Below are 22,402 nucleotides of genomic sequence, written 5' to 3'. Positions count from 1 at the left end.
TTTAGCCAGTTTGGTGATTTTCCAGCAACTTTTCAGTGATCTCCCAATGACTTTTGGTTCCTGTCATTTCAATGCTTGGGTAAATGTCGCCCTTGAGCCACAATGCCAATTTTTAGCCGAAATGTTGCAATATTTTGAAGACATAATGTACCTTGGTCAAGATCCTCTATCCATCAGTATAGAAGTTTGTGTTCTTTTTATATCTTTCCATCACATAATATGGAGGGAATTTACATTGGCCCACTAGAGGTCCTATCCTTGATTATTTTGTTTTTTTTTATCAACACTCAAATGTGAGTCTCATCCTTACTATATCATGGAAAAGTATAACGGATTCACCAAAAAAGGAAAAGTATAAAGGAAGCACAAACCTCTATTATATCCAAACCCATGATCAGTAATGCATGACACTACTTTTTGGAGGAGCACAACTGAACTCATAGAATCCCGAGGGATGGCTTAGTTGGTAAAAAATCCAATACTTACAAGAAAGATGTTAGAATATAATTCAAATTCTCTCGAGGTCACGCGCTAATTCCGGCCTTATATTATGTAATACCCCCATTCCCAATAAGTAAAATTGTCAGCTACCAAAAAGAAGTAATAAAATACAACTAAATTCATAGGTGATGGTTCAAAAGACCCCGGATTACCACTACCCTGGTTGCCCCTACACAAGCAGAAAGGAATCGACAAAACCATTTGCCACTTGGCTGCTTTATCAAAGTGAGATGGTGTAGATTAGCCACGTCAGCAGTTAAAAGTGGCCAACAGGGTTTCGAGAAGTGGATTGTATCTTTGGTTTTAATTGGTAGGGTCACCTGGATTTCATCACTAAGCGTCTTTTCCCATAAGATAAATCTTTTTTACTTATATTTTTTTTAAGGTTAATTGTTAATGCCTTAATGGTTTCTAATCTGTCACAGTATATGTGTTTAGATTTGATTCCATACATGGGGACCATTAATGTCAATTATTGGGATCCTTAATCGTATTTAATACATCTAATTTTTTATTATTATTTAAACTAAAATAAAACCAGACTCAATTATTGGATCTCCTTCTCTCTCTCTCCTTCTCCATGCTAATTCCAAATAAGGTCACCTTAAGGTTTCCATTCTCAGTTGCTCACCTGCTGCTAAACTATCTGTCACAGCTCGCATTGAAGCAAAAGAATCCACATTGCATGAGGTAGTGATTTGGAAGAATTATATAGTCTAAGTAAAGCTGACATCTGATCTGTGATCCATCTTCCTTCTTGTTCTTCCAAATAATAGTTTTCTTAATGAAGTGTTTACTGCAAAACCACAACTTCATCAGTGCCAGTGGTGCTGCATCAAGAACAAACAGAAAAGAAATAAAACCAAAACCCTATCTTTTTAACTTGCTTTTCCAAAGTCATCGCTATCCCACAATCAAAAGTCACACACCAACCTTACTTTGTTCTTCAAATAATAACTTTGGTGTTGGTCCCCAGAATTTGTAGCCTTCATATACAGACACTTGTCTCTTCGTAAAGAATATATATATATATATTCTTCGGATGGTTGGGCTGAAAGATACATGCATCAACATATGTTTATTATATTGTGTTCACAAGAAGGGCTTGGTTTCTTTCGTTCATGACAAGAGGGGAACCCCTTTATCGATGGAATCAAAACTCTCTGTTTGACTTGGAGATGATTTTATTGCATGTACCTTTTACAATATCAAAAAGACAACAACAATGGTTGATGACATTCAACTTGATCTTCATGAAAGCTTATATGAGTGGTCCAAAAAAAAATTCTGTAATTTTGGTATCATGAACCTTAGCTCTCAGATGTTGTCATAATGTCACATATTCATGTTACAAAAGGTTTTATAAATTGCGAGAAGATTAAGTGCGTGTTGAAGAACAAAACTGACTCAAACGAACAAGCAAACAAGAATGATTCTAAAGAGCCATCATCTTTGTAGAAAGAAAATGCAATAACTTTAGCACGAAGAAAATATAAAAAGGTCATGTCTCACGTACCAATAGTAAAGTGAGATGGACCTCTTTTCTCTTTCTATGAATATGTTGAGACCTTTTTCTGAATAATCTACTTTGAATTGATCCAGTCCCCAACATGCAACTTCCAAAATGAGAAAAGGAAAAGAAAAAGTAGTCTATAGAATGGTATTGTGGTTACGGCATTAGTTGTTTATCAGTAACTTTCTTTGGGAGCTAGAGAGTTTGATTTCAACGAAAGTGAAGACATGGAATCCCTTCATCTCTCGAAGAGTTTCACTTCTTTGGAATATGAATTGTTTCTCACAAAATATGAATCTTATAAATCCGTTAGAGGGGAAGAATATTAGAAAGTATAGAAAAGGCATGTAGAACTAGCTAGTAATTATATGTATGATTTTTCCATGAGAAAAACTTTGGTGAAAGAAAATCCAAGAACTTTAGCATAGGGAAGGTATTAAAAGTTTATGCCCAAAGAACCAATAGCAAGGTGAGATAGAACTTTTTATCTTTCTATGAATATGTTGAGGCCTTTTTTTTTCTTCTTTCAATCAAATCAGCTTTGAATTCTGGTCTACAACATGCAACTTCCATTACAGGAAAAGAGAAAGTAGGCCTTTCTCCATTGAATGGTATTGTGGTTACAGGAGTAGTTGTTATCAACAAGTCTGATTTCTGTGTTTGGTGAGAGTTTCATTTCAACTAAAGTAAAGACATGGAATCCTTTTGTCTCAAAAAATTTTACCTCGTTGGGATTTGAACTGTTCTTCCACAAATTATAGATCTTATATACCCATTAGAAGGGAAGCAAATAGGACTTTCGAGGAAAAACATAAGGCAAACCCTATGTCGAGACTTCTGCACAACCAAAGCTTGAAGGACTATTTTCCTACAAAGTTATATTACAGCAATTTTTTTTGAGAGACTATTTCAATACCTTGACTTCAACACTACAACTGTAAACCTAAAATAACATAAAAAGAAAAAAGATAATTCTTAGTTGTTCGTGTATATTAGCATCTCTTGTGCTAGTCCAACAAGTGTATGAGACGAGATGCTTTATAATTTGAATTTAATATTTAATGGAGCCCATGCCATTGTTGAAGAGAACAAAGAATAGTATGGAGAGGTCCATGCAGTACTAGTAATGATACATAAGATTTTCCCATAAAGAAAGCTTGTTTGATTCAAAATATACTATCCAACTCATCAACTACCCCTATCACATTGAACATTGAATAACATTGAATAACATTGAACCATTCTATTCATGGGCAAAGACTCTTATAGATTCCTTCAAGCTTTTATCAAACGACTTTCTTATAATAAATTTGGAAAATAAATTAAGATCTTTGGATTCTAGTTTTCTTTTAGCTTTGGGTTGGGGTTGGGGTTGGATAATCTCAGCTTCAACTAAAAAAGATTTCACTATTAATGACTATGAAAAGAAAAGAAAAGAGATGTAGAAGTCAAATAGGGACCAATCCCCAAGAGTTGACTCAACAGAAGAAAGTTAATGTTAGTTAATAATGGTAGCCAAGTCTTATAGATTCAATGAACCCATCAATAGCTCTTTTAGATGTATCATATCTATCACTTGCTCTTCCATAAGATCAGTTTAAAGATTGGATTAATCCACAACAAGATTAGATTGGATTAACCTCAGCGGAGACTATAAATGAGTATGAATCGTTTACTTAACACGTATTCAATCTCAAGGCAAGATTTTTTTCCCCTCTGTAAATTAGGTTACGATTGTTTGCTGGAATAAAGGTAGGGTGGGAAAATTTTCAAAAGAAAAGCAAATTTTTTCTACTTTTTCAAAAAATGTATATTGTTTGGTTGTTTAGGGTGGGAAAGTGAGAGACAAAATTCCTTGAATTAAGGAAACTTGTCTGGTGAGAGGCAGTCCAACTTTTCCACTCCAAGATTTTTTTAAAACCCCACAAATTTGGTGGGATTTTGTAGTAAAGTTTGAAAAAGTAAAAAGTAAGACCCACTACTATTACTTTTCCACAAAAACATTTTCATTTCCTTTTTTTTCCTTCACTCCATTATATATGGGACCCACATTTTTTTCTCACCCCACCTTTGCAAACAAACGCAGCCTTATTTGCAAACAAACTCAACCTCATAGTGAAAATAGAACTTAACACTGTTAATTGCAATTTCTCAACAAAAAAAAATCTTGCTTTGAGGTTATATATGTGTTAAGAATCCAACCATGTAAAATGAAATCAGTGTGTAGGTAGAGGATTTGGATCAAAGACCAATTAAGAACGTATGGAAAATGTATTTATAAAAGTTTTGAGTTGAACCAGATCGGGATCAGACCAGCATCAATTGAACCAAACCAGCAAAATCGAAATAACGGATTGACCCTTGACGGGAGCTGAAAAACAATACTGTGGGAGTTGACGGTGATGTCTGTTACCGAAAAAAGACGGTGATGTCCAATCCCATGTCCCATCAGTCATGAACTGATAGCCATAAAAGGAAAATTCGGTGACGATTTGCCACGTCGGATCCAACTCCTCTCCTCTCTAGACTCTAGCCTTTCCCTTCATGGATGATGATATGACATCATATATGCATCATGATGATGTGATTTGGCATGGTCATTCCCTGATGAGAAATGTTGATGCACATGAGGTGGCAACCTGCAGGAAGCTACAGATTCTTCTTTTCTCTCCAGTTACTGGAGAGGAGAGGTTACGGTTTTTGAATCCGAACCGATTTGGTTAGACCGAATCAATGAAGACACCACATGCTAGTAATGTCTTTGTCCTTTTTGGGAAAACCGTGAAGGGGGGTTTGTTTTTGTTGGGCCACAGGCCCACAGGCCCACCAGAAATGTAAGGGGCGGGGGCGGCTAGGAAGGATAAAGAAATTAATGTTTGGTCGGTGAGAATTGGGTGTTTGCTTACTCAGATATGGAATATGGAATGGCTAGTTTGTTGTTATTGGCTTTGCATTTTCTTATTTGATGATTCATTGAAAATTTCAGATAAGGATAGCTAAAGCTATTGAATCTGACCAAACAAGCTAGCTTTCCATTAATGAGTATGTGAAAGTCATGCATGATTCATAAAGGTATTCTTATTCCTTACGTTGCTCCAAGCCTCCAACCATCAGTCCAAGGACCAACCAACCCTCTTCAGTTTATAATCCAAGAGTACTAACTAGAAGAATTAACCTTGATTTGCTTTTACTTATGTAATTATTTTTTATATGGTAGATGATGACAATTTATGAATTTAACACTTCCTGCTGAAAAGACAGAGTTACCCCAAGTTAGAAATTGAGAATGCATCTACACGCAACTATAGATCAAGGCTTTTTTTTTTATCAATTCTCATTCTCTATTATGCCTATTTAAAAGAAATAAATACAAGAATTCATTATTGGCCAAGAATGAAAAATGGTTTGGTGAATTTTGTTGAAAATAAAGTATGGAATGACAAATGGTAAAGTATGGAATGAAAATAAGTTTTTTGGTTTCAAAATAAAAAAATCAAAAAGGGGTTGAAGAAGAGAAGATGCACGAGCCACTCTTTCTCAATTATACGCTATTTAAAGATAGTGATTTGAATGCCTATGGCGCCCTGCCTTAAGCTACTGTGATTAGGCCTTTTAGTATGGAATGAAAAATAAGTTTGGTGTCGAAATAAAAAATTGTTAGTAAATAAGAATGACTATTTTACCCTCATCTCTTAACCATAAAATTTTAAGTAAACTTGTGCATAAATGAAAATAATGAAATTCTCACCATAATTCATAATAGACAAAAAGTTCATTATGAATTTTAGAAGTTTTTCTATTATTAGAAAGATGATCCATTTACATTGAATTTGATCTCGTCGTGGCATCGGGGTTTCCACCTCTTGACATACCACCATAAACCATAGCCCATAGATTGAATCTGAATCTGGACTCTGGAGGAATGTTTCTTTTTATTTTTTTATTATTATTTTTTGTTTTTGTTGAGTTGAAAAACTAGAGGAATTTTAAATCAGAGGACTACCGTTCCATGCTGTTGTAATGAATCCGAGTAATTACTCAAATTAATATTTGTTTTGTGGTAAAAGCATTTATTAGTCCACTGGTTGCTTATCTGGCCAAATATTCAAAACAATAGCAAAAAAAACAATTGCCACTTGGCAGTTTGTCACTTCATGCCTTCTTTTTTTCAATATACACAAACAAATCCCATCCCAAGTTCAGTACAGAAAACCAGAATCAAACATTTCACATATTCTCCAAGTTATAGCTAAAGCTTCAAGCTTATTTGGGAGTTCATGATCAAGAGAAACTCTTCTGCAGCATCTCAATTTCCATGAACAATGGAAACTGAAACCGAATCTGAGATACCAGAACCGATCCCTTCAAATGTGAGTCATACAATCTCTCTCTCTGCTTTCTTCATAGTTGTTCATGTTTTTGGTTTGAGTGCTCAGAATTACAAGATTATATGACCTTTGAATTTAGTCTCTTTGGATGTTGATCTGCTCAGACTGAGACTTGGATTTACAATATTTAATAATGGCTTAATTTGAGATTGAGATCATGGTGAGATTTAACGTTTTAATGTTTCTAAATCATAAATTTGATTCTGATCGGTACAAAAGCAGAATCCAGCTCTTATGAATTCTTAGTGTTCTTGTCTCGATTGATTTTGATCCTGTAGTTCGAAATTAGAAAGAGAACCTAAGAGATGCGTAAGAAGAAATGGAACGAACATTTCACGTCTACAAGGAATTATTTCAAATCCAAATTAAAGATCATTTTTCAGTATGTTTATTTCAAATCCCATGAAGTTTCCTTCTTCACTCCTCTTCAGTTTTCGCGCTTGAATATGACTTGCAGATCCTAAATCGGAAGAGAGTGGAGTTTCTCTTGTGATCTGGTAGGGTCTGGAACTCTCAGCAAATAAGGTGCTATAAGAAAAAAGATTTACCTTTAAACAAGGTGCCACAGGGCGCTGTTTGGTTTCAAGGAAATAAAGGGAAGTGAATGAAATCAAATCAATAATAAAATGAGATAATTTAATTATTACGCTGGTTTACATTAAGACAATTGTGTAGATCCCGTGGTAGCATAAAGTGTTAATGTGTAAAAGTTTCTATTAAATAAAATAAAAAAAATAATAAAAAAAAACAACAATAATAATAGTGTGCTAAAAGCTTCAAAGCTGATGAAATAGATTGACTTAGACAAAAGACCAACGCTTCCACATAGGAGATCAAAGTTCGAATCCTCTTGTGGTCAAGGGCGAAGCCCCGCCTATATTAATTATATAATAGCTCCCTTAAGAATGTAGTCGTGGTGTACGCAATTTGGCCCCGATGAACCTTAGATCCAAAAAAATAGATTGACTTAGGTTCTACAACTTATTCTATACAAAGCTGCACTCTTCACTTTGTTTTACTTTTTTAATTTTTTTAAATCACAGCTAACCTTTTCTTTGACACTTTGCATTCTATTTTAGCTAGTCCATTTCTAGGTATTCATTTTCAAGATTTAAACCTTTGACATAGTGTCAATTATGATACAAAGTATTAAATACTTGACCAGGAGCGTCATAAAGCTCCGAAACTAAAAAAAAAGATTGAGTTAACCCCAATCTATACCATATTAGATTAATTTTTCTTTTCTTTTCTTTTCTTTTCTTTCTTTTTTCTTTTCCTTTTTTTTTATTTTATCAAACACATACTAATACTACGGAGGGTGAATATTTCTTTTTAAAAATACAGTAAAATCAACATGTTGGACAAAATATAAGACTACCATAGGATTGTTAGCCATTTCACTACATGTCAATAAAGTGGTGTTGCACCACGCCATCGCAGGCCATCGATTCAACTTCAATGTTGAGCATTAAATGTGTAACACTGTGCTACCAACAGCTGAGATCGAAATATTGACCATTCATCTCGCTTTAAGTCACCTGCAAGATGGACAGTTGAGATCAAACTCTCGTTCGAATTTTGATCTCAACCGCTGACAGCAATGCTGCTCGCTAAATGCGCAACATTCAGGTCTTGCCCCTAGGCCATAGTCACAGCATTTAACAGGCGTGAACTGCAGCTGGATTGGATGTCTTTTACCTTATATCAGGAACTGCAGAAACTGATTCCACATTTTGAATCTGTTTGTTTTACTTTTATACCTACATCTCATAACTTTTTTGCAGACTACATTGTTCGTGGAGAAATATGTTTTTCCATTCATAGGCTATGGTGGAATATCCTACCAGCAGGGGTTTGTCTGCTCTGCTTCCTAGAGCTTGGGCTGACATGACAGATTCAAATCTCGGATTCAGACGAATCTGGTGTACCTAGATTCATGCGAAATCCCTTTCCCGTGCGGTTGGGGGTGGTCCGGAGATTTCAAAAGCTTCTTTGCCTTCCAAAATCGGCGTCTATTTTTAGGATTCCCTTTTCTTCCACCCAAACTCTTTTTATTTTCTCCAGATTTGAATCTCCGCCTTTCACCAACGCCCTAATACAATCTTCAGTTTTTGAGCTCAAAAGAATTGTCAGTTGGTCAAACCGGGTTTTTGACTTGACCGGGCCAAATCAAAACTATCCGACACTAGAAGGCTAGATGTTGGTCCGTTTGTTTTCGGTTGATCCATTGCAGTCCGATTTTCAATTGTTTTCATTACTTCCAAATTTTCCAGCCCCATATAGAACCAGTTCAGGTTTATCTGTACTTTGTACATAAGAAATACAAAATGACTGTCTGTATCAAATATTTAACAAAGAACATCATAAATCTAGTATTGTATTAATTAATGTTTCAAGTCAATGATAATGATATATAGACTTTCATGTATACAAATTTCTATCAATACATTCATAATGTACAAACAAGTGAATGCTTAGCATGATGGTTGCAGCTGCTCAGAAAGAGCAGGCACAAGGTATTTGACAAAGAACATCATAAATCTGGTATTGTATTACAGAGAAGTGGCATTTTCAAAATGGAAGGGGAAAAAACAAAGGAAAATCTCTTTCATCAGTCATTTTCATTGATATTTGCTCTGCTGCTTGATGAATGTCAGCAAGATCTGCAATTAGCCTAGGAAACTGCAAACCAGAAATTTCTCACCTTTAAACATATTTTGGTATGCTATTTACACTCCTCCATAAGTCAGAAGAAAAGGAGAATATTGAAGATCACACAGCAAAATGACTGGGGTGTGGGAAAATAGTTAGAAGACAAATTGAATCCAAAATGTCCACTAAATAAGAAAAGATTTAAAAGGCATCCTTGCCATATCCTTTCTTATAATTTCGTTAATTGGAGTTTATTTCAGTTCTCTCTCCTAGTTTCTTTCTCCTCTTCATGTACAGTTACTGACTTCAGGTTCTAGCACTCACAGTTCTGAAGCCTACTTCCTAACTCTGGTCTAACACGGTGGTGCAGAGTATTGAAGAAGTTGATCCTAGTCAAAAGCTAGAAGGGTCATATGAAGCAGTGACCAAAGATCAAACTCATGATGCAACCCTAGCCAAATACAAAATCAAGGAGGACATTAGAACAGTGAAGAACCAAAATACTACATTTTTTGAAGATCAAAGAGCCGTGCAAAGGCTTCAAGAGGAGCAAAAGGGCAGCATGAACCTTGAGGACACAGGACACAAACCTGAGGGAGAATGTAAAGGAGGAAAGGAAGATATCCAAAATGAGGTTATGAGGACTGCCATTTTAAATGAAGTGGTAAGCCAACTATTTATAATTCTTTACTTTTACTCCCATTTACAATTTGTCAGTCATTTTGATGTTTTATCTGTTCTTAAGGCAAATATTGGGTATGACAAAGCTGAAACAAGCCAGAATATCAGCAAATGGAGCATAGAAAAGGAAAGCAGTGCCATGCACCTCCGCAAAGTATCCACTGAAGATGGAACACTTAAAGAGGTCTGTTGAAACATAAAAAGTGAAAGATCAACATTTAAGTGCTTCTACCTTCTTTTCCTCTTCTAATCCTTCATAGTTCATACGATCAGCAATTTGAAATATTTCATTCTAAACAGGTGCAAGACTGTGCTCTTTTATCCATTGAGAAGTGCACCGAAGAAATAGGTGATAATTTTAAGAAAGAAATAGTGGAAGTAAAGACTGCAGAATTCCCAAATAAGAGACCTGAACTTTCTCCCAAAACAGAAGCATCAGAAGGGGATAGGATACAGAGTCAAACTAGTGTGGACTTTGTCGACAGCTCCAAGCATGTACCTGAATTGTCTGAAGAAATCTCCCACGAAGCAGAGAAAAGTAAAGACAAGCTAAGCTCCAAACTCATAACAGCAATAATGGGACAGGGGACGTCACAGCCACAGGAAAGTGAAGTAGACAGTTCAAAACTTGCAAGGGAAACTAGTACTAGCTCTGAAGAAAGATCCCAAGGAACAGTTGAAACTGGCTCAATGGATGAAAAGGCCAGAAAGGTGACACTTGATCAAAACTCTCATTCATTAATCCAACCTACTTCTGAATGTGAGAACAAGTACAAGGAGACCCGAAATTTGGAAAATATAGGTGCATCTGAAGTAAAAGAAGAAATGAAGAGATCTTTAGATGCCATGGCTGAATCTGAAGATCAAGCTGCCAAAGCAATCACTAAAGCTGAGAATGCAGCTAACCAACCTCCACTGGGCGAAGAATTAGAAAAAACCGCTCAGGAACCCCCTCTAGATAGTTCTGAACAGGAGCTTGGAAGCACATTAACCAACAGGAAAATAAAAGATGAGATGCAAGAGGTAGATTATGGACAGAAGAATTCAACTTATTTTACCCCAAAGGAATCAGAAGACATGTGCCTTGATAGAATTTCCATGGAGCTTCAACAGGCATCCAAGATGGAATCCGAAGATATAAAGAAGGAAAGTCCAAATGAACAGGAGGAAAAAGATGCAAAGCCACAAAAAGTTCTCATACTAGATTCCGATATACCTGCCTCCACAGCAAAAGATGATTCATTTGTAGGAAGAAAGAAGAATATAGAACTGAATGAGGCCAGTGGTTTTGTCGGAAGCGCAACTTCAAAGGAGGATGAAAAAGAAACTTTATTTTCACAGAAGAAAGAATCAGAAGGCAGAAGGCTTGAAACTCCCATCAATGAGGTGAGTGGAGAATGTCAGACAGATGATCAAGAAGTCAACACTGAAAGGGACCTTCAAGATAAATATGACCATGTTAAAACACCTGAAGAAACCCTAGAGGGAGAAGCAAATGCATTTGATGCCAAATTAGAGGTCTCAACAAAATATCTCCTATTCTTCTCCCATTCCCCCCCCCCCCCTCCCCCTTTTACTTTCTCATGGTTTCCCAAACCAAATCTCCTTCAAATTCCTTTTTCAAGACTTCAGCTCAAATTTGTCTTCATAACAAAATGATAAACTACTTGCAACATTCAGTATAATTTTCCTCTCTATGCATCTAACTAACAAATTGAACTTTGGGCTTGTTATACAGGCTGAAATTTCTCATTTTATATCAGAGGAGCAGGAAACAGAATCACCATCTTCCATTGACAGAACTGCCACTAGCAAAATGAAGGATGAAGCAGATGAGGATCCTGATGCTTCACCAGCAGACGAAGTACCAGAGGAAGAAGCAGTCAATCAGCCCCAAGAGACCACTCAGCTTGTGTCAGATGAACCGATTCATGTAATCCATGAAAAAAATAAAGATAACAGAGAAGGTGGGTTGAAGATTAAAGTATACTTAAGGAGCCCACTGAAGCTGAAAATCCTAATAACATCTCCACAAATTTGGTGTCTAATCTAGGTGCTGTTAAGAAAGAGTTGCATCCAATAGATGAGGAGATTCCAACCAATGACTCCAATGCTCCATCTCTCATCAAAGCTGCACAAGAACAAGCATTAGAGAAAGGAAACCAGATGACTGAAGAAGACGAAAGGCACACTTCAGATTTCACTATGCAAGCAACAGATGAAGTGAACCTACCAAACAGATCATCACACGGAGATCCAGCTAAGGACGTGGTGAATCTCAAAACAATCAACAAAACAAGTTTTAGCGCAGTAACCATGAAAAAACACTAACGTATCATCTGGTTTACAGGTCACAATAAAAGAAATTTCAGCCAAGATACATGAGACGCTCGACGATTACAGGTGCGTTCAGGAAATAAATGCAAATGAGGTGGCAAAAGCCCCAATGCCAGAACAGGAAAACATAGTGGTTTTAGCATCTGTTGAACAAGCAACTGCAGAGGCAAATTTCAGGGGAAATCCTGATGAGCATGATACCACCACAAGTGACATGGTGATGGAAAACCAGAACCAATGTCCACCTTGTTTTGGTGAAGAAACAATAAAAAGCATTCATCAAGAAGATAACATGGGGGGGAAACAGGAAGACAAGATAGCAACTAAACTGAAAGTTGAGGATCGCACACAAGGATCAGGGGCTATAGGAGATCAGAAAGATAAAATAAATGCAGCACATGAAGCCCCAAATTATGAAATTTCAAATGGAACTGTAAGTTGGATACAAAAAGTGAAACTTTTTTTGAACTTCATTTTTCTAAAGTTTTACCATCCAACAGGTGCCAGAGGGGCTAGAAAAGCCTGGTACTAATGCAAGCATCAGAAAAAAGATTATGGAAGAAACTCAAAAGTCTCAAATGGTCAAGGATACATCCAGAGAATTGGTCAGAGAAGAAACATACAAAAAAAGCCAACACAAAATTGATATGAAGGAAAACACGGTCAGTGACTCAAAATTAAAACTGAACCTTGAGGATCAAGAACAGAGACTGGGTGATGAAAAAGATCTAAAAGACGAAGCAAATGAGGTAAATATGATTACAAAACATGAAAACATTACCTGAAGAGATAAGGTGAAGAATAAGAATTAACGCCTTTAATTATTTATTTTCCTTGTTTACATTTTTTGCGCTTCCATTCAAACATTACCTGTTTTACAGGTGTCTGATGGATCGGAGAATGCTGTATCAAGCAAGAGAATGGATTGGCAGATCATAAAGGTGGAAACCATGAAGGATCTACACCAAGCTCCTATTAAAAAAGATACTATAGAAGCAGGTATTGAAGAAGTAAAAAAGAACGGTGAAGTGATTGAGAAGGAAGCGACTAACTTGGTCCCCAGAGATCAGAACCATGAAACAAGCTGCAAGGATGATGCTATAAAAAACAACATGATAAATCAAGAGGTCAGGTTGCAAGACGAATATTTGATTCACTCTCTCCCTTATAACCCTCTCCCTTACCCAACCCCCATCACTTTGCAGATGTATTACAGCAAAAATAGAAAAAGGGGGTTTGACGTAACAAACGATTAAACTGGCAACTAATTAGAAAACATAAAAACATAAATGGTCCAGAAAAGGCTAAACCAAACATCCTAAATGTGAAGAATAAAACCTGATTCAGTTTCGATGAAGGATGCAATCATTCAACAATAAGATAAAAATATCAGTAGAAGGATACAATAAGACAAAAATATCAGTAGCAGGATAACTGATCATGTAATATTGACCACAGGCAATAAAAAGTGTTCATAACAACAACTATTTCTTCAATTCTCCTTATGGATTACCCTACATGAAAACACTAAAATCAACACCATACTCCTTTTTTCTGTAACTAGGCCAGGAAGCAGCATGATTATCACAACCAATAAGGAGGCTCATGCCTTAATAGTTTGCAGTAGCCCATCATGGCATCCTACCAGCTACATCCACTCTGTATGAGATCCTTGCTGGGCCTTTTCACCATGAACACTAACTGGCTCAATGATGGTTGAACTCTATTTTGCTTACCCGCATTTGCTTTAACCATACAGGTGAAATAGACATGATGAGACCTTCAATGCTGGTCCTTTGCAGCTTCCACCATGACTACCTACAAGTTTTCAATTGCAGTGGTTGAAATTTTGCAAAATATTTTTCTTCTCTGGATTTTCGAATGAAATCACATGCAAAATATAAGGCTGCGTTTGTTTGCTGGAATAAAGGTGGGGTGGAAAAATTTTTTGAAAAAGCATACTTTTCCATTAAATCTTAAAAGTGTTGTTTGTTTGGTTGCTTGGGGTGGGAAAGTTAGAGACAAGCTTCCTTAAATTAAGGAAACTTGTCTGGTGAGGTGGCAAGCTAACTCCCCACCCCACCCCCCATACCTTTTCAAAACCCCACAAAAAATATGGGACTTTGTGGAAAAGTGTGAAAAAAACAAAAAGTGGGACCCACAATTAACACTTTTCCACAAAATCCCTTCATTTCCTTTCCTTCTCCCTCACCCCATTACACATGGGGCCCACATGTTTTTTTCCCCACCCAACCTTTGCAAACAAACGCAGCCTAAAGGATTTGATATTTCATCAAATTGAGTGAAGTGAATTGATTGAAATATTTAAATATTGGTCAAAATGATAAAAATGTTACATTTTGAAAATGCTAAATGCTTAGTTAGAAAAGTCAAAAGTTGTTAGAAATGCTTCAAATTGTTCAAAACCTTGTAAATCTTTGAAGATTAGAAGTCTCCAAAATTTATGTCAGCTTCTATGGCGAGATTGTGAAGAAACATTGGCTGAAACTTCAAGAAAGAGGTAAGTCCCTAAAAATGTATCATCTTGGTTCAAATTTTTAGCTAGATTTGAGCAATGTTTAAATGCTTACATTAGATTCACATCATACCATTAAAGTTTTGTTGAAGTTTTGCAAGATTGAAACAATTTTCTTCAATCATACCTGCACTTACATGAAACCCATCTTCCCAAAGTCTAACCATTCCTTTTCTAAATGAGTATTATACTTAAATATGAAATCCCTAGAGTTCCATTGCAAAATTCTTAGCATTCCACTTATTTTCCTTCATTACCTTAAATTTTAACAAATTTTATTATTTCGATTTCAACGTGTCAAGATGATCTATCCTATCGAACCTCAGACCTTCTTCAATTCTTTTCTAGGTTGCCTGTGTATAAGCATTTTCTCACTAATTAATCACACATACAGTTCAGAAGTAATGACGTTAGTCTGGTGGAGCAGCAGCTAGCAACACCACCTTCCACCAATGAGGAAGGCATTATGGCCATAAAGGATAAGGTTGATAAGGATCTTGATACTTCACCTACAACAAATTCACCAGCAGAAGAAGCCAATCAGTCCAAGGAGGTCAGACAGATTGTTTCTAAAAAAATCCATAGAATCCATGGAACAGATGAAGATAATAAAGCTGCTGCTGAAGATAAAAATGGAGAGGAAGAACTCAATGAAGCTAAGAACCCTAAAGATACTTCTTCAAGCTTGGTATCATATCCAGGAGAGATTGTGGAAGTCCTGCATTCACAATATCAGCAGATACCAACTAGTTACGCTTCCTCATCCCCCACTGAAGCTTCCCATGAAAATATACCAGAGATAGAGGGCCACATGGCAAGGGATGAACAAAGATATGGTTTGGTGATTGTCCACAGAGCAGATCATGAAGCGAAGCTACAAATAGAAGAAACAGAGGGAGAACCTATCAAGGATGAGGTAAATCTTAATTCCTATAGAATAGAAACTTCAATTCCTGAAGGCATGACTTCCTATAGAAACATTGACACAGAATCTACTTTGCAGGTTCAAGCAGAAGACATTTTACACAAGGAAGGAGAGAAGATGAATGATTACATCCATGTTCATGAAATAACATCTGGAAATGAGGGAGGAGAAACCCCAGTTCAAGACCAGGAAGATGTGGTACTTTTCTCATCCGTTGAAACCCCAGTTCAAGAACAGGAAGACACGGTGCTTTTCTCATTTGTTGAAATCCCAGTTCAAGGACAGGAAGACATGGTCCTTTTCTCATCTGTTGAAATACCAGGTCAAGAAGAGGAAGACATGGTCTTCCTGACATTTGTTGAACAAGATAATCGAGAGCAAAGTATCAAAGATAACCCAAACAATCATGATACCACAAGAAGTTTGATGGCTGAAGAGCAGAGCCTGCTCAAGGTTTATGTAGGTGAAGAAACAGTTAATAAGACTCATCAAGATGAATTGGAGGCAAAGAAGGTTGATAAGATAACAACTGAATTGGAGACCAAAGAACAGTGCCAAATTTCAGGGGCTATAGAATATCAGACGGAAAAAATTACTGAAATAAATGGCAATCCAATATGTGAAATCTTGAATGAGGAGGTCAGTTTAACATAAGAGCTGAACCATCAATTAGTTATTTTCCTTTAGATCTTTTATTTTCTCTCATTTGACATATGAAAGTTTACCATTCTACAGGTGCCTGAGGTGCTTGACAAAGCTGTTACAGCTGACAAAATGGAAAAACAAGAAACAGAGGAAAACAGAACAGCCAAGAACGTGTGCCTCATTTTAGCCGGAGAAGATACATGCAAGAAGAACCATCATGAAGACAAGGGGGTGGAAATGTTCAATGATGTAGAAATTACACTGCACCTTGAAGATCAGAGCCAGGAAGAGCTGGCTGGAGAAGATCTAGGAGCAAATGAAACAAATAAAACCACAAACTATCAGATATCACGTGAAGAGGTTTAATGTGTATACAGGATAATATTTTATTATTTTCTTCCCTGTATTCGTTTTAGTCTGTAAGCATTAACTGTTATATGTTATACAGGTTGCTATAGCAACTGAGAATGGTGGATCAAGTGAGAAAACCGACATAAAAATCATAGAGGATCAAGCTGTAAGGGTACCCTTCATGGCTGCTATTGGAGAAGAAGCAACAGGTAAGGACCACCAAGAAGAAAACAAAGATGAACCAGAAGTTGAGAAGGTAGCAACAAATTTGGAACCCAAAGATCAGAATCATGAATCACGCAGCAAATATGGCACCATAGAGAAACAAGTTCTAAATGAAGAGGTAATTCACAAGAAATAAATCTGATTCTTGCCTACTCTATTTCCTCTCTCATCCCCTTCTCACTCTCTTAAAATCCTACATTCAGAGCCAATGTTTCTACGACTGGGAAGAACCAGAACAGCCTCCCTTTTTGGTCTGTTTTGGTTTTCAGACCCAGGGCTTCCCCCCCCCCCCCCCCCCCAAAAAAAAATCCAGTTTTTGAAGATTGCCTGATAAGTTCACAATTTCTTTAGTTTAAAAATGAATTCCGTCTTGTATGTGCAAGGACTTTAATATGTTGCCCGTCATGTTACCAGCAAATGCTAAACATTATACCAAATAACAGTCCCCCCCCCCCCCCCAACTTTTAGAACCAATTGACCAGTCAAAACAAGTCAAACCAAATAAAACCAGAACTGGACTTGTCTTCAGTTTGTTGCCCTTCCAATTTTAAAAACTATCATTGGACCACGAGAAATAGAACCACTCACACAACTTATCTAATTTCCTAGTGGAGTATCCTATGTGTGTTTTAAAAACATGGACTTCACTTTTATTATATCTGGCCCAGGACACAGTCTGTTAATCTTGCCATGAAGCATGCTCATTGTTCAGAAAAATCCTTCAATCAACTGCATAATCCCTTAAAAAACCCTCCATTGCCATTTTCAGCATGGATTCTGGTTTTCTGGTTGGATTACTTTCTTTGATTTTTTATTTTTATTTTTTGGGCAAATAAGATTTTTTTCTTTGTTTCTTCTGGTTCATCACCCAAAAAAAATTTAATAATAATAATAATAATTGACCGAAACACATGATGACCTTCCTAAGATCTCAGTTTTGTTAATTGTCTTGTCTATTTAACAGAAATGTTCAATATACAGGTCAACAGTTCTCATTTTGTACCAGTGGATCCTGACTTTGTGACAACAGCTTCAACTGTTAAAAGGATGGACACTGTAGCCATGAAGAAGGCCGATACTGATGTTTCATCTACAAGAAGCCCACCAGCCGAAGAAGCAGCAGATGGAGAAGCAGTCAATGAACCCCAGGAGGTCTCTAACCATGGAACTGAACTGATTAATGAAAGTATCAGAATAAAAGAGGAGAACATAGAATGCACTAGAGAAGCTAAAGTTGTTGCAGAGGAATTCACTGCAGTTGGGAAGCTTAAAACAACCTCTTCAAACTTGGCACATATCCCAAGTAACATTAGAGAAAACTTACATCCAAAAGATCAAGAGGTACCAACCAATGACTTGAATGCTTCTTCTCTCACTGAGATTTCGCAAGAAAAAACACCAGAGAAAAAAGGCCATACATCAAAAGAAGAAAGGGACGGTTTGGTGTTGATCAAGCACAAAGCAGGTGAAACAAGCCTAGCGACAGGAAAGAAGGAAGAGTATCCTGTTAAGAATGAGGTGAACCTATGAACTACCACACTAAATTTACTAAAAGTACAGATGCCCATATAGGTTGGGGGGGACTAATACTTTACTGGATTTTGCAGGCTTCAGCAAAAGATAATTTGAAGAAGGAAGCTGAGAAGATGAATGACATTGGCACAAATATTGCACATGGTGAAGGAGAAACTCCCATTCCAGAACAGCAACAGAGAGCCATTTTCTTATCCATTGAACAGGCACTTGCAGATAATAGCTTCAGAGCCGGCCATAAAGTGCATGATACCGGTGGTAATTTGGTGTTTGACAAGCAGAGCCAAGTCAAGATGAGTTCGATCCTTGAAGTACAAATAAATAAAAGTGAAAAAACAGGAAGCACAAACTTAGGGAATTCTGACAGCTCAAGTGAGAAGCTTTCACATTTATCCGATGCTTCAGACAAAGAGTTATCCCAGAAAGCATACAGTGAGATGCTCCCAGAAGTCACCAAAGTCTCTCAAAACTCTCAGAAGCTTGAAAAGGCACCGGATGCAACAACTGAAGAGAGTACGCAGAAAAATAAATCAACTGGGCAGGAAGACATTTCATCAGTGCCACAATATTCAATCCGGAAATCCATATGGAAGGATGAAGATCAGATGCATGGAGAAGTAACTGAATCAAAAGAGAAAGCAGTGTATTATGGGGAAGATACTTTAATAAATGATGTGGAAGAAGAACTGTTGGACATTGATGAGGTTTCATTAAGTGATCTTCTAAAATCCACAAAGTTTTCCTCTGATATGGTTTCTAGCGACACAGACAGTATAACAAATGATGAAGCTGAAGAACTGTTGGTAGATGAGGTTTCACTAAAAGATCTCCTAATATCCACAAAGGAAACCTCACATATGGCTGCTAGCAACGCAGACCCAACACCACCGGCCAACAATAGAGAGCTCCAAAATAAAGAGACGCAAGCAATTCAAAGGTTCAAGGAAAAAATAACGGTAGAGGAGATACATGAGAGCCATGAAGAACCAGAAGGTTATCACAAAAAGATGAACGCAGGCTTCAATCTTCCTGTCATGTTGGAAGCCCCAAGACATGAAGATATTAAGCCCACCCACAAGAAACCTCACAATATACTATCCGGTGTAGGTTCTACGCTCAAGCATTCAATAGCAAGGTTAAAGAAGGCAATCGCTTGTAATGTTCCCCCTGCTGAAGCTTCCATTATCGGTATGAAAAAATGAGCAGCTTGGTGACAGTTTAGGAAGAGTTTGTGGTTTGACTTGTATATTGCATTGTGATGCTAAGATTGCAGTACATAAGCTTGAGTGTGGAAGAGTTTGTGGTTTGACTTGTATATTGCATTGTGATGCTAAGATTGCAGTACATAAGCTTGAGTGTGGCTGGTATGAATTGTATACCGCATTGTTAAGAAATTAGATTAGTATAGAAGTGTGGCATGAATCTTTGCAGTTTGAAAAAGAAAAAAGTTTGGTTGGGGGGGTATACTTCCATACAAAGTCATGTAAATGCGAAGAATTCTTAGTTCATTGTGAACAAGAATATATCTTATGTTTGTATGTAAATCCATCAAGTGTTTGCATTACCTAAAATCAAATGCTTGACTCATTTCTTCCTAGTGTATCATGTATCTTCATTTAATGAAAGATTGAAAGGATATACCTAAGCAATAGAAATGATTCACAGAATCGGCCTTTGAGACAGTAGATCAAGAAAACCAAAATCTTCCTTCAGCAATAGAAACGTTACATCACATGAAACAGTAATCAAGATTCTGAACATAAAAGAAAACCAAAATTTGAAAAGTCAGTTATATGCTTATTGACTAAGGTGTATGCGTTTATCAAAAAAGAAAGACTAACGTTAGTATACAACATTCTGAGTTTGGAGTTTTAGCCTGCATCTACTTCGAAATTACAAAGTAAATAAAACTAACCAACCCTATATTCTTTCCCCAAACTTCCTTTACAACAGCGCAAAAGCAAAGAAGGTAGGAAGAGAAAAGAACCTCTTCTTCTTTGACTCCAATTGACTGGGAGTCCTTCTCGAATCTCCGAAAGTTGCAGGTTCTGTGGAATGCTACAACACTGAGCACGAGCTCATACTGGTTTTCCTCTCTCCAGCAGCTACTCCACAACCGAGAAGAGCATGAACTTCCTGCAAAATTTCGGATTTATCGTATGACATTGTAGATCTCGTGTCGTTGCCCCTCTCAATTCGCAACCGAAATGAGACATCTCGCGTCGTTGCATCAGAGAAGATGATCCACGGGAAGCTGAGGCCTTCTTGGAATAATGTGTCTTGATCTGATATTTTTGTCAAGTGAAGGTTATTTCTAACCGCTCGATCAGAATGAAAAATCACTTTTAGGATGTTGGATGGGCATAAGTTCTGATGACGTAGCTTTATCGTTTCACCCATGTGTTCGCAATTTACGGAGCGGGTCATTCTTGGATCCGTATCGGTTCTAGGGTTCTTCACGGTCGACTCCGGTACAACCACCGTTTGCGTCTTTAACCCTGAAGCTGCTGTCGCTGTGCCTTGTTGGAACTTGGAAGGGGAAGTAGCCGATAAAATCGCTCGCAAATGAGGTCAGTTTCCCACGCTTTCAGCTTCAATTCCCACCTAATACAACCGTTGGACTTGCATGGAGGATTTCAAAATCCTCGCTTTTCACTCTCCTTCAACCCTCCAAGTCTCCGAGTGTCCCCCAAAAACAGAAACTCTCCTAATCCAAGGAGATTGAGTTCGTGGGCATCTACTGCGAGAGCGCAACAGAAGCATCATCTCTCCAACGCTCAGAACAGCGCAACACAAGACGATGGCATCCCTTACGATCTCTGCAAGGTGCTGGTGAGGTTCAAATCCAGATACAACTATATCAGAGTGCTAGAAGTTTCTAGAAAGGCCGACCATCCATTTGCTGGGTCCAGGCTTCTCTTACTCGACAGTCCTGGTAATATACACAGCATATGCTTCCTCTACAAGTTTTTCACAGACACTTACTTCGACGTCTTCGCCACATTTCCTCCAATTCTACCGCCGGGGCCTTTGGGGATTTTAGGTTTTGGTGCAGGCTCTGCCGCCCGTTTGATCTTGGAGCTGTACCAGCAGGTCGAGATTCACGGCTGGGAGATTGACCCTTCTGTGATTTCAGTGGGGAGAAAGTATTTTGGTCTCTCCAAGATCGAGGAACAGAACCCAGGTAAGCTCTACATCTATGTCGGAGATGCGCTGAAGGCCAGTCACGGAGATGGGTTCTCTGGCATTTTGGTTGATTTGTTCAGCAAAGGTCGTTTGGTGCCAGCGCTTCAGGAACCAAGGACATGGGAGAAACTGAAGACATGTTTGAAGAGAGGGGGAAGAATTATGGTGAACGTTGGTGGCAGTTGTGTGGAAGCAGAGGATCCTAGGAGGGATGGAAAAGCTTTTATGGAAGAGTCTCTAAAAGCAATGCATCAAGTCTTCCCAGATCAACTGTTCGTTTTGAACCTTGGGAATCGGAAGGAGGACAGCTCTATAGCTTTAACTGGTGAATTACCCGATCTCAATGCCTGGAAACAAAAGCTGCCAAACTCCCTCAGGTTTTATGTGGATATGTGGACTCCTTTTAGTGGATAATTTAATTGTTTTGCTTCTGTTAATTTCATGGGAGCAATTGTATCCCACCTGCAACTGCAAGCCTGAATGTTGTATGGGAACTGCAATTACTTGATGTCGACTCAGTGGAAACTCGGCCTATTGGCTTCTTTGAAAGGGATAATTTCCAGTAAGCACCTTTAGCCTTCATGGAGTTGATATTCGATAAGCAAAGCTGTCTTCAACTTAGACATCCAACTCAATCCTGCATTCCTACTAAAACAAATAGAAGGGATATTTAGACTGCATGAAGTTCCTCTTCAAACCCAAGCATTGAAGTAAACTTTGGTGCATTCTGGTGCCTCATTTGGTCCACCTACCATCCAATTAACTATCAGATCCTGGGTACATATATGGTTATAGCAGCCAAACGAAAAGTGTTGCCTTGCCCATGGAATAATCGCATTCAATACAAAGCTATAGACATTATCACAGACTCACAGTAGAGGCAAATTTTATCTGGAAAGGAACAGGACTAGTAGGGGACGTAAAATGAA

At 37.6% G+C, this 22,402-nt stretch overlaps 2 protein-coding genes across 2 annotated transcripts; both read left to right on the top strand.

Moving 5' to 3' along the window:
* Positions 1-6,207: 6,207 nt before the first annotated feature.
* LOC149020687 (uncharacterized) lies at positions 6,208-19,496 on the top strand. Its single transcript, XM_089146879.1, has 15 exons — positions 6,208-6,384; positions 9,425-9,718; positions 9,800-9,919; positions 10,036-11,253; positions 11,474-11,702; positions 11,789-12,006; positions 12,086-12,505; positions 12,573-12,821; positions 12,954-13,199; positions 15,003-15,524; positions 15,612-16,172; positions 16,269-16,538; positions 16,627-16,872; positions 17,736-18,272; positions 18,362-19,496. The coding sequence occupies exons 1-15, from the start codon at positions 6,337-6,339 to the stop codon at positions 19,487-19,489; spliced, it is 6,306 nt and encodes a 2,101-aa protein (XP_089003005.1). The 5' UTR covers positions 6,208-6,336; the 3' UTR covers positions 19,490-19,496.
* A 1,186-nt stretch (positions 19,497-20,682) lies between these two features.
* Positions 20,683-22,402, top strand: LOC149020686 (S-adenosyl-L-methionine-dependent methyltransferases superfamily protein). The gene has a single exon (XM_089148903.1). It carries the CDS (start codon positions 20,853-20,855, stop codon positions 21,885-21,887), a length of 1,035 nt encoding a protein of 344 aa, XP_089005029.1. The 5' UTR covers positions 20,683-20,852; the 3' UTR covers positions 21,888-22,402.

Source organism: Hakea prostrata, chromosome 3 (assembly GCF_041222555.1).
Source record: "Hakea prostrata isolate BN-2017 chromosome 3, UWA_Hpros_2, whole genome shotgun sequence".
Taxonomy (NCBI): domain Eukaryota; kingdom Viridiplantae; phylum Streptophyta; class Magnoliopsida; order Proteales; family Proteaceae; genus Hakea; species Hakea prostrata.
Note: the sequence above shows the minus strand (reverse complement) of the source record. Positions and strands in the feature narration are given on the sequence as shown.